The sequence below is a fragment of the Nilaparvata lugens genome, unplaced genomic scaffold (assembly GCF_014356525.2).
Source record: "Nilaparvata lugens isolate BPH unplaced genomic scaffold, ASM1435652v1 scaffold6876, whole genome shotgun sequence".
Taxonomy (NCBI): Eukaryota; Metazoa; Arthropoda; class Insecta; order Hemiptera; family Delphacidae; genus Nilaparvata; species Nilaparvata lugens.
Genome location: NW_024092626.1, coordinates 7,397 through 20,986, shown reverse-complemented (window position 1 = coordinate 20,986; position 13,590 = coordinate 7,397). Strand labels below are relative to the sequence as shown.

At 34.0% G+C, this 13,590-nt stretch overlaps 2 protein-coding genes across 4 annotated transcripts; both read left to right on the top strand.

The window, feature by feature from the left end:
• Window positions 1–163: 163 nt before the first annotated feature.
• Window positions 164–12,978, top strand: LOC111043399 (zinc finger protein 513-like). Of its 3 annotated transcripts, none has more exons than XM_039445417.1 (7): window positions 165–344; window positions 2,022–2,058; window positions 5,263–5,336; window positions 6,927–7,004; window positions 7,403–7,504; window positions 8,743–8,890; window positions 11,614–12,978. In XM_039445417.1, exons 1-7 carry the CDS (start codon window positions 333–335, stop codon window positions 12,300–12,302), a joined length of 1,140 nt encoding a protein of 379 aa, XP_039301351.1. In that variant the 5' UTR covers window positions 165–332; the 3' UTR covers window positions 12,303–12,978. The 3 variants fall into 3 exon arrangements, with proteins under 3 accessions (XP_039301353.1, XP_039301351.1, XP_039301352.1); XM_039445418.1 differs by lacking the exon at window positions 5,263–5,336 and adding an exon at window positions 3,664–3,737; XM_039445419.1 differs by lacking the exon at window positions 6,927–7,004 and having other exon boundaries at window positions 164–344.
• On the top strand, window positions 12,514–12,978 carry LOC120356483. Its single transcript, XM_039445420.1, has 2 exons — window positions 12,514–12,681; window positions 12,731–12,978. Exons 1-2 carry the CDS (start codon window positions 12,547–12,549, stop codon window positions 12,926–12,928), a joined length of 333 nt encoding a protein of 110 aa, XP_039301354.1. The 5' UTR covers window positions 12,514–12,546; the 3' UTR covers window positions 12,929–12,978.
• Window positions 12,979–13,590: the final 612 nt, after the last annotated feature.

The following is a 13,590-nucleotide window of genomic DNA, read 5'->3' as shown; positions in this document are numbered from 1 at the left end:
AAAATAACAGGTTAAAACACAAATTAAAATAACTAGTTTAGAATTAGACTATCACGCTTATTTGAAATTTATTTTTAAAACTTGAAGATGATATTTGATACTCTTGCTTTCTTACAAGATGGCGGATTTTTGAGACAGGATACTAGCCGAGTTACCACTCTATTCTATTACAAAGGACTGAAAGTGGAAGGAAAGCTTTGGTTTATACTAAGTTAATGTAACTTATATTATGAAAATTTACTCAAAATCATCAATAATCAAACGCAGAAGATAAATATTTACTCCACAATATTCATTGTTTGTTAATATGTTTTTGTCCTATTAATAAAATAATGGATAATAAGGTGAGTTATTAAAATATTTTTTCTTCAACATAACCTTAAAAACAGTATCGCTTATCAGTTTGTTAAATGAATACAATTTATTGTTTCTGATTCCACAAAAATATTTGGAATTGAGTTTTATCAGAATTCAGATTATTATTGACATATTTAAGGTTGTGATCACATTGAATTCATAAGTGTGCAAGTGCATGTAAGATCATGCATGAGCCAAAAAGCCAAATTTGAAAAATGTCATTAAAACAGACACTTTGTGACTTGCATGCTGTTGATCACACTAAACGCAACTAGAAAGTGTGAGTGTTGCTATTGCACTTTTCAGTTTTCATCTGCACACTTACTGCTCTTATGACGACCTCCTCAAATGCTATGACAAAGCCCTTCAGGTAGCTAAATTTTGGGAGGGAAATATATAAAATAATAATAGCATAATGGTGATCTTGGACATGGAAAGTAAGTATCTGCACGCTTGGTGGTCATGCATAACCAAGCTTGCATTTGCATTCATGCGCATTGTTAATACAGTAGATGGGTAGACCAACATTGGAGCTAACTTCAGTCATCTGACTGGTGAGAGCTATGTATAAAGATTCAATCTTATAATTTTTTCTCTTCCTTGAATCCGATCATCTCTTTACTTGTCAATACTATAGGAAAACGGAAATACTCCATTGGAAAAGCTCCATTTTAGGTTCACCTATTAGTAGCCTGCACACAGGGACAATAGTAGCTGTTGTGGGAATGTGGAATTGGAAATGTCCAGAACTCGAATATGTAGATGGCATTTCCAATTCCATGTTCAGTAAGCATGCTGCTCACAGATACATTAGTGGCATCCACTAGCTACCTAGTGGGATAAGAAATATCATGAACATATTTGAACTCATAAAATTTCCAATTCCACATTTCTGCTAGTAGTTACCAACTGCTACCAATTTCCCTGTGTGCAGTCTGCTCTAGACATGGGCTTGACTGGTCACTAACATATTGAATTCACAAAATGTTAGATATTGAGTATTCAGTAATTTTTGTTAATTTCTCATTTCAAAAGTTCCAAGATAAGTTATAAAAATTTACTTCGCATAATTTATATCATAAATCTCCGTCATTAAAACACAAATGAATGTCATTTTTTCCAAAATTTGAAGCTATGCTAATAATAATTGTATGAAATGGAAAAAGTATATTTAAATTCAATTCAGCTCTTCAAGTTACTGTATGATCTAGGATTGAAAGAGAAGAAACAATGTATTATGCTATACATACAATGACAAAACAATAATAATTTGGGAATATGATACTGAGTTTAAAAGATAAGCATTAGTCTGCATCAAAAAGTCTTGGAGATGAGTTGACCTTTATAAAGTTGCTTAACCATAAATGAGGCATGTTGGCTATTTTTCTTCAAGTCCATAAATGATCTATTTTGTGGAATTTTCTTGTTATTTTTACTGATTTTCTATCAATTTCGCCATCATACATTTGAGTATTCAACTAATACTGTTATGTTGTTCAAAACTAATGAAGCTCCATAGAGTTGATTCTGCCTATTTGAGTGCTTCTAAGCAGCTGAAATTGTTCATTGTTATATATTGATAGATCAAGAGGAATTCAATTAATAAGCTGTACACTGTACTATAGATAGACAATTGAAAAATGAACTATCTGTATTGTTTTCAGAGTCAAACTGCTTTCCAGAGTATGGAGTACCATGTTTGTAAGTATACACATTATTTATTACTAAACGAAAATCCAAAGTTAAATGCTGTGAAATCACCCGGAAGACTTTTGCTACTGCAAATATTGACAACAGGGTTAACAGCATTTGACTTGAATTTTTTTTTAAATAATAATTATTTATCGATGGGCATTTGAATAAATGAAATTTCTCATCTATTTCCATCTGTATATACATTATTTCTTCTTTCATTTTCCTAGAATCTCAATTGTTGTTTTGAGTCTAAACTTTTTTATGTAAACCCAATTATTTTACATGAAAAACTTTTGCTAAACCAATAACAGGCACTGTAAACCCATGAACTATCCACTGAACCTATGAAAATGTATGTGCAGACTTTACATCAAAGTTATCGAACAATTATGTTGATTCATTGAATAATGTTTAATGAAACAACATTTAGCTTTTGATTGATATTCCAGTCACTATATACATTGGTGATGCAATATATATTGTAGTTCTGATTTTTAAATATATTATATGGATACATGAGAGAAGTCCAGAACCATTTTTTTCATGCAAAATTTATCTGTGCTAGATACAGAGTGGCCCAAAAACCTTGTATTTTCAGTCCATTTTCCAGTTTTCAGCTATTTCTATCAAATCCAGTAATCAGACAGAAAAATTTGCTCTCGCCTTTATTTTGATTATAAAATTCTGTATTTTTGCCAGGTGTACCTGGAAATCTATATGAGATAGTGCGCTCTACGTTAACTAAGATTGTAGAGCACAAAAATACGTCCACAGTGACTTTGAATTATACATCTAAAATCAGAAGATGATGATCAAAAACTAAAATTCATCAAAATTGATTTTTTGTTTAAATTTTACCCATTTTTGAAAAATTATAACTCAGTACTCATTGGAGATAGAGAGTTCCGAATGATCTCATTTTATTCAGAATTTTATAATCTCAAAAAAGTCGAGAGCAAATTTTTCTGTACGATTACTGGATTTGGCAGAAATAGCTGAAAACTGGGAAATGAACCGAAAATACGAGGTATTTGGGCCACCCTGTATCTGGCACAAGGAAATTTTGCATGTAGAAATTTGTTCTGGACTTCTCTCATGTATGCAAATAATATATTAAAACATCAGAACTACAGTATATATTGCAAGCACACCCCCTTTCTTATATCTATATTGACAGGACTAGTTATGATCAAAGCCAAGCAGTGTTTGGGATCAGACTGTTTATGAATGGAATGTCTTTATCAAAGGTTTTTGTGATCACAAGAAGGTAATTTCTTATGTTGAAAAGCTGTGTTCTTCAGTTAAAAGCACGTTTAATACCTTGAATGATTTTACTTACTGAATGCTTTGTATGAAAAATAATATCTATATCCAAAACCAATATTTCAGCAATTACTTTTTTAGACTGTTTTTGATTGAGAACATTAACATTTGATACTATTTTTGGTAATATGACACTGATGTTCTAAAACTCATAATTGGTTTTCGAAATGAGATTTTTCTTGAAAATATTCATCATAATATCAAACTTTTAACTTGGAAAATTCAATAAACATTTTTTATTTTATGTCTCATAATTTTCCTTCACTTCATAATTTTATTTTTTTCCAGGTGGGAAAATTGCAAAAGTAGTTGTTAACAGACTGGAAGATGTATCAACATCGAGACCACAAATCAAAGTTCAGGTAAAAAATATTTTCAAAAATACATTCAAATTTGAATATTCATTGTTTCAGGTAAAAGGTAATAGATATATTTCAAACCTAGCATGTGTTGGTGTTGTATGTGAAACATTTGCCTCTCCAGTCAAGGAAACTAATATTGTTTTCTACAATTATTTTCATTAATGTTGAAAAACTAATCATTTTAGAGAAACTAATGAATGTAAATATTTTCAAAGTGGGGTAAATTGTGAGATTTTTAAATCCTTGAATTGGATGTAAGTACATCTATATTGAATTAAACACAATTGAACGTCGATTACTGATGTAATATGTCATTACATTGCAGTCCATTTGCTCATTGGTTGATGTGGGAGAGACTTTATTGTTAGATGACATCACTTGATAGTGGTTGAATTTTATAGATGTCCTGATAGTATACCAGGATAATTACATTTGTAATGTTTGATGAAAACAATTAAGATTGATTGATTGAATACCTGCAAATTTACAGTGCTGCCTGTCTGGTATAGGCAAAGGCAACCTACATCCTGTCCACTCATCTACAGTCCAGTAATCAGACAGAAAAATTTGCTCTCGCCTTTATTTTGATTATAAAATTCTGTATTTTTGCCAGGTGTACCTGGAAATCTATATGAGATAGTGCGCTCTACGTTAACTAAGATTGTAGAGCACAAAAATACGTCCACAGTGACTTTGAATTATACATCTAAAATCAGAAGATGATGATCAAAAACTAAAATTCATCAAAATTGATTTTTTGTTTAAATTTTACCCATTTTTGAAAAATTATAACTCAGTACTCATTGGAGATAGAGAGTTCCGAATGATCTCATTTTATTCAGAATTTTATAATCTCAAAAAAGTCGAGAGCAAATTTTTCTGTACGATTACTGGATTTGGCAGAAATAGCTGAAAACTGGGAAATGAACCGAAAATACGAGGTATTTGGGCCACCCTGTATCTGGCACAAGGAAATTTTGCATGTAGAAATTTGTTCTGGACTTCTCTCATGTATGCAAATAATATATTAAAACATCAGAACTACAGTATATATTGCAAGCACACCCCCTTTCTTATATCTATATTGACAGGACTAGTTATGATCAAAGCCAAGCAGTGTTTGGGATCAGACTGTTTATGAATGGAATGTCTTTATCAAAGGTTTTTGTGATCACAAGAAGGTAATTTCTTATGTTGAAAAGCTGTGTTCTTCAGTTAAAAGCACGTTTAATACCTTGAATGATTTTACTTACTGAATGCTTTGTATGAAAAATAATATCTATATCCAAAACCAATATTTCAGCAATTACTTTTTTAGACTGTTTTTGATTGAGAACATTAACATTTGATACTATTTTTGGTAATATGACACTGATGTTCTAAAACTCATAATTGGTTTTCGAAATGAGATTTTTCTTGAAAATATTCATCATAATATCAAACTTTTAACTTGGAAAATTCAATAAACATTTTTTATTTTATGTCTCATAATTTTCCTTCACTTCATAATTTTATTTTTTTCCAGGTGGGAAAATTGCAAAAGTAGTTGTTAACAGACTGGAAGATGTATCAACACCTAGACCACAAATCAAAGTCCAGGTAAAAGGAAACTACAATTATTTTCATTAATGTTGAAAAACTAATCATTTTAGAGAAACTAATGAATGTAAATATTTTCAAAGTGGGGTAAATTGTGAGATTTCTTAATCTTTGAAATGGTTGTAAGTACATCTATATTGAATTAAACACAATTGAACGTCGATTACTGATGTAATAATATGTCATTGCATTGCAGTCCATTTGCTCATTGGTTGATGTGGGAGAGACTTTGTTAGATGACATCACTTGATAGCGGTTGAATTTTATAGATGTCCTGATAGTATACCAGGAGAATTACATTTGTAATGTTTGATGAAAACAATTAAGATTGATTGATTGAATACCTGCAAATTTACAGTGCTGCCTGTCTGGTATAGGCAAAGGCAACCTACGTCCTGTCCACTCATCTACAGTCCAGTACTCTGTACTCTCTCATGCAATGTGTAAAATGGGGGTCTGTTGCTTGAGAGCTCCATTATGTAGCAGCAAAAACACCATTATTCGATCTATGGGGATTTGAAGCTTTGAAAATTCTCACCATCAGATTGTTACCTGATTAATTGATAATGGATTAATTGTTAAGTACAGTATATTACTAGGGTATCTGAAATAGATACATTAAAACAGAAAATGCGTTTCATCATGATTCTACTGTGAAGGATTCAAGTTAATTTTTGTTGTCTCTTTATTTCAGGTGGGAAAATTGCAAAAGTAGTTGTTAACAGACTGGAAGATGTATCAACATCGAGACCACAAATCAAAGTTCAGGTAAAAATATTTTCAAAAATACATTCAAATTTGAATATTCATTGTTTCAGGTAAAAGGTAATAGATATATTTCAAACCTAGCATGTGTTGGTGTTGTATGTGAAACATTTGCCTCTCCAGTCAAGGAAACTAATATTGTTTTCTACAATTATTTTTATTAATGTTGAAAAACTGATCATTTTAGAGAAACTAATGAATGTAAATGTTTTCAAAGTGGGGTAAATTGTGAGATTTTTAAATCCTTGAATTGGAGATAAGTACATCTATATTGAATTAAACACAATTGAACGTCGATTACTGATGTAATATGTCATTGCATTGCAGTCCATTTGCTCATTGGTTGATGTGGGAGAGACTTTGTTAGATGACATCACTTGATAGCGGTTGAATTTTATAGATGTCCTGATAGTATACCAGGATAATTACATTTGTAATGTTTGATGAAAACAATTAAGATTGATTGATTGAATACCTGCAAATTTACAGTGCTGCCTGTCTGGTATAGGCAAAGGCAACCTACATCCTGTCCACTCATCTACAGTCCAGTACTCTGTACTCTCTCATGCAATGTGTAAAATGGGGGTCTGTTGCTTGAGAGCTCCGTTATGTAGCAGCAAAAACACCATTATTCGATCCATGGGGATTTCAAGCTTTGAAAACTCTCATCATCAGTGTGTTACCTGATCAATTGACAAAGGATTAATTGTCAAGTGCAGTATATTACTAGAGTATCTAAAATAGATATCTCAAAATAGAAAATGCGTTTCATCAAGATTCTACTGTGAAGGATTCAAGTTAATTTTTGTTGTCTCTTTGTTCCAGGTTAAAGTTGAGAAACAGGAAAGTACTTTTGATGACAGTTGGATTGGAGCTGCACGTAGTGATACAGCTACTCAGCAGGCATGTATTGTTGAACAATCCACCTTGAAATTTACTGACTACAGCTTTATGATAAAGTTGAATCCAATTTTTTTCAACTTTTCAACTGTTGATAGCATATGATGAAATTAGTTAAAAGATTAATTCAGTCGCAATATTCTTTATAATATTATTAAATATTTCTATTGATCGCCTTCCATGGATCTTATAAAACTGTAGAGTAAGAATTCAATGGGAACTATAGAAAAAGGTCCATTCTTTAAGGAATGCATTCTTGAATATATTCGTTGCTATTCTAACAAACATAAATAAACAAACATCAACTACTACAACCCATATTTTATACTGAGCACTATTACTTGCTGAGTTTGATATTCGTCTAGTTTTCAAGTGACACAAGCCTTCTCTTATGTTCACAGATCAAGATCGAGAAGCAGGAGGATGAATTTGGAGAATGTGAATTTGCAGCTAGCAACGTCAAAGATGAGTCATCCTCACACAATGGTTCAACTTCCAATCAGGCATGTATTCTATCTTGACTAGAATAAATATGTGATGCAGTTTAGTTTGTGTTTTTTCATCACATTATAATTTAAACGTATTGCTGAATGAAACTTTTCTTCCATATTCGGCAGAAAAACAGTATGAAAATGCAAAATTGTTAAAATTTCTATCAATTAATCAGAGTAATCTTTAGTAGGCCTTTAATAATCAAATAACCTTTAATCAAATAACCAAAGTAGGCCTTTAATAAAGCAGGGATAGGAAATACATGAATACAGTTCACGTCCGAACTACTGATCTGATTAACTTGAAATTTTGCATATAGATTCCTAATTTACTTAGAATGGTTATAGGCCTATGTTCAGTTCTTCAAGATTCCAGAACGTCAAGTTTCAATGTTGACAAGTGCTTCAAACACACAATTACAGAGCACAGGTCACCAGCTTGTTATTATTATTAGCGCATGGCTTGAATTGTGGGGAGTCCCATAGGAAGACCAGCTTGTTTAAAATAGATAGAATTGTATTTCCATCAAATTCAAGGATCAAAATCAATGTCTATATCGCAACATTGTCAATAACATTACAAGTGTATGAATACAGAAGAAAGTCTATACTTTATTGTTATACAATAAGTTGTAAGTATTTTGACTAGCGTTCTTATATGTTCTCTGTTTACACCCACCAAACTAGCAATCAGTTTATCTTAATCTAGAGAGCAGAACTTGATGGCTCCTATTCCAACTTCAACTACCCCTCACTCACCCAGTGCACAGTAGTACCTCTTGCCTGTCCAGGTGTACTGCAGAGTGCAGACGAATATCTGTACAGTTATAGCTCTTTGGCAAACCTTAACGTGAATGGCTGGCCTTAGCTTGCAATTTCATAATCTTTGAAAAACATTACAATTACTATCATTGAACTGGAATATTATCGTGATATAAATCAAGACAGCAGTCAAATTCAGTTGTTCCTTCACAACTAAGGCTCAACTCACACTTACGCGACTCAGGTCGAGAAGAGACTCGACTCTAGTCAATAGCATGTGTTTCCAAATGGTGACACTCAGACTAGTCGATTCTAGTCTCCGCGACGTCATCATTTAAAAACACATGCTATTGACTAGAGTTGAGTCTCTTCTCGACCCAAGTCGCTCAAGTTTGATTTGAGCCTTACAGTACCAATATTTGTGTCTTTCACATGAGGTGTAACAATAATCGATTATCTTCTCATTGTTTGTAATGTCAATATTGCAGATGGCGAGAGTTAAGCAGGAGAATGATAGCAGCCAAGAACCAGCGCCAGAGTGCAGCACTGCATGCTCTCCAACTGATGGTGATTTCAGCCAACAACATTATCTAATCCCTGGCTATAATCTAATATTCATCAAAGAGGAAGAATATGGTGAGATTCAAGTTATTATTCCATTCATTTTTATTCCTCAATGATACTAATACATAACACTTGATTGTAAATGGAAGAAAATAGGAAATGAAGGAATAATTATGTAGGGTAATGGCTATCAGATGTGGCTGCCATAGCAACAGTTATAGGTATAAGTTGCATTTATACACATTCCTTCAATAATTTGATTGTATGGAGGGAATATTGTGGTATATTATATACCACTATATACATAGTGGTGTTGACAACATCAACGTCTTATTCTTTCATCCTTTCAATAAATTGCCCTTCACTCGATTACTTGTGTTCACTACAGATTATCATCCTATTTCCAGCACAACTGATATGCAATAATGTGCTGTGTTTGCCAATTGTAGTCATGTTGCTCTTCTGAGTAGTCGATGAATAGTGGTTACCCCACTCATCAAACTAGAGCTGATAATTTCATGTCAGTTTATAGTTTTATTTTTGATGCACATTTAAAGGTGAAATTTTCTTTTTATTTAACAGTATTCTCATGTTTTGAAATAAAAAAGATAGGCAGTCATATACATAACCAATCATTTTCTGATAACTCAATCTATATGTATGTCAATTGAGAGAAAACCAAGGTCTGGATTAGCAATCATAGATCTGTATTCTCACGTTTCAATAAAAAAAATTGCTCATGGCATAATTTATTTGTTATTATTATTTCTGTGATTAGTCACAATCTAACCAAATATTTAACTATAATCTGTTTTATATACTATTTCTACAATCGGCTGCAAAACTCTTGGTTTGTATAATGATTATGATAATCAATGAGGTATGATTGAGGTAAGACAAGGAAAATTGTAAGTATTTTGACTAGCGTTCTTGTCTATTTTCTGTTCACACCCACCAAACTAGCAATCAGTTTATCTTAATCTAGAGAGCAGAACTTGATGGCTGCTATTCCAACTTCAACTACCCCTCACTCACCCAGTGCACAGTAGTACCTCTTGCCTGTCCAGGTGTACTGCAGAGTGCAGACGAATATCTGTACAGTTATAGCTCTTTGGCAAACCTTAACGTGAATGGCTGGCCTTAGCTTGCAATTTCATAATCTTTGAAAAACATTACAATTACTATCATTGAACTGGAATATTATCGTGATATAAATCAAGACAGCAGTCAAATTCAGTTGTTCCTTCACGACTAAGACTCAACTCACACTTACGCGACTCAGGTCGAGAAGAGACTCGACTCTAGTCAATAGCATGTGTTTCCAAATGGTGACACTCAGACTAGTCGATTCTAGTCTCCGCGACGTCATCATTTCAAAACACATGCTATTGACTAGAGTTGAGTCTCTTCTCGACCTAAGTCACGTAAGTGTGAGTTGAGCCTTACAGTACCAATATTTGTGTCTTTCACATGAGGTGTAACAATAATCGATTATCTTCTCATTGTTTGTAATGTCAATATTGCAGATGGCGAGAGTTAAGCAGGAGAATGATAGCAGCCAAGAACCAGCGCCAGAGTGCAGCACTGCATGCTCTCCAACTGATGGTGATTTCAGCCAACAACATTATCTAATCCCTGGCTATAATCTAATATTCATCAAAGAGGAAGAATATGGTGAGATTCAAGTTATTATTTCATTCATTTTTATTCATCAATGATACTAATACATAACACCTGATTGTAAATGGAAAAAATAGGAAATGAAGGAATAATTATGTAGGGCAATGGCTATCAGATGTGGCTGCCATAGCTACAGTTATAGGTATAAGTTGCATTTATACACATTCCTTCAATAATTTGATTGTATGGAGGGAATATTGTGGTATATTATATACCACTATATACATAGTGGTGTTGACAACATCAACGTCTTATTCTTTCATCCTTTCAATAAATTGCCCTTCACTCGATTACTTGTGTTCACTACAGATTATCATCCTATTTCCAGCACAACTGATATGCAATAATGTGCTGTGTTTGCCAATTGTAGTCATGGTGCTCTTCTGAGTAGTCGATGAATAGTGGGTACCCCACTCATCAAACTAGAGCTCACAATTTCATGCCAGTTTATAGTTTTAGTTTTGATGCACATTTAAAGGTGAAATTTTCTTTTTATTTAACAGTATTCTCATGTTTTCAAACAAAAAAGATAGGCAGTCAAATACATAACCAATCATTTTCTGATAATTCAATCTATATGTATGTCAATTGAGAGAAACCCAATGTCTGGATTAGCATTCATAGATCATTATTCTCAAGTATCAATAAAAAAATTACTCATGGCATAATTTATTTGTTATTATTATTTCTGTGATTGTTCACAATCTAACCCAATATTCAACTATAATCTGTTTTATGTACTATTTCTATAATCGGCTGCAAAACTCTTGGTTTCTATTATTATTTCTGTGATTGTTCACAATCTAACCCAATATTCAACTATAATCTGTTTTATGTACTATTTCTATAATCGGCTGCAAAACTCTTGGTTTCTATTATTATTTCTGTGATTGTTCACAATCTAACCCAATATTCAACTATAATCTGTTTTATGTACTATTTCTATAATCCGCTGCAAAACTCTTGGTTTCTATAATGATTATGATAATCAATGAGTTATGATTGAGGTAAGACAAGGAAAATTGTGTGAGTGTTTTGCACTATAAATTTTATCATAACTTTATTGTCTTTATTCTGCTCTAGTCATTTATAAGTTGCATTATTGGTGTTTGCAGCTGAGCAAGAGGCAGAAGGATGTTCAGTGGAGAGTGAACCGGAGATGTGGCCTTCAAACTGCAGCACATCTGAAACTGCCAATGCAACAGAAGTGGGTGAACTGAATGAACATTCAATCTCTCCAGTGGAAAAGTGCACTGAGCCATCTGTGACTGGCAAAAAGATCAAGCTCTACAGCTGTGCTGACTGCAGCTTAGAAACTACACGGTTCAGTCATTTGAAGAGACACATGAGAAAACACACTGGGGAAAAGCCTTTCAGTTGTGAGTTATGTGACTATAAATGTGCTCAATTAACTACTTTGAAGAAACATATCAGAACACACACAGGAGAAACACCTTTCAGCTGCGAGTATTGTGACTACAAATGTGCTCGGTCAAGTACTTTGAAATCACATATCAGAACACATACAGGAGAAACACCTTTCAGCTGCGAGTTTTGTGACTTTAAATGTGCTCAGTCAGGTAATTTGAAATCACATATCAGAACACACACAGGAGAAACACCTTTCAGCTGCGAGTATTGTGACTATAAATGTGCTCAGTCAGGTAATTTGAAATCACATATCAGAACACACACAGGAGAAACACCTTTCAGCTGCAAGTATTGTGACTATAAATGTGCTTGGTCAAGTACTTTGAAGGGACATATCAGAACACATCATGAAGGAGAAACAAGTACTAGCTGAAAATGTGTGACTTTACATGTACTCATTCAAATTTATTTTACTGTGTTTCTTAGGGTGGTCACTAATAACAGGACAAGTGTGTTGAACATGTGTGTACACTCATGTCGCCATTCATTGTTGTGTCATCACAGCTAAAGGCTTCAAACAACATTTTTTGAGGTTCTGAGTATTGGCCCACACCTTGGCTCTATTCAAATTGCCAGGGTCACCCTGGGCTGGCGTCTGTGGAGGGGCGGAGTTGGGGATGCTGCTCACAGTGTGGTGTGTGCCGGCCGGTGGTTGGAGCGGCCTTTTGGGGACAGCTGGGCTACCCGCAGTGTTCGGTGTCCTCCAGATACACCACGGTTGTCATCTCACAAGACTGAAATTCTCTCCTTTCTGAGAGGTGATAGGCCATGCTTTTGCACTACCTGGAGGGAAAGGGAGTCGCTAGGAGTGGTGGGAGAGTAGTGGCAGTCATCACTGTCCTTGTAGTGCATGGCAACAGGTCAAAACTTATCAGAAATGGTCCAGGTGTCTTCCGGACCTCAAACGAGTCTTTGTGGCTGATTCCGGTTTGCCTCCAGATCAAGTGGTGTTCGGTTCGTCATCTTAGGGACCCCTACGGGTGGCAACAGGTCACCTAACCTGTTTTTTAATAAATTAATTATTCAAACTTAAATAGTGCAGCAAAGAACACATACAGGAGAAACACCTTTCAGCTGCGAGTATTGTGACTATAAATGTGCTACTGCAGGGAATTTGAAATCACATATCAGAACACATACAGGAGAAACACCTTTCAGCTGCAAGTATTGTGACTATAAATGTGCTCGGTCAAGTACTTTGAAGGGACATATCAGAACACATACAGGAGAAACACCTTTCAGCTGCAAGTATTGTGACTATAAATGTGCTCAATCAAGTGCTTTGAAATCACATATCAGAACACATACAGGAGAAACACCTTTCAGCTGCGAGTTTTGTGACTATAAATGTGCTCAATCAAGTAATTTGAAATCACATATCAGAACACATACAGGAGAAACACCTTTCAGCTGCAAGTATTGTGACTATAAATGTGCTCGGTCAAGTACTTTGAAGGAACATATCAGAACACATACAGGAGAAACACCTTTCAGCTGCGAGTTTTGTGACTATAAATGTGCTCAATCAAGTGCTTTGAAATCACATATCAGAACACATACAGGAGAAACACCTTTCAGCTGCAAGTATTGTGACTATAAATGTGCTTGGTCAAGTACTTTGAAATCACATATCAGAACACATACAGGAGAAACACCTTTCA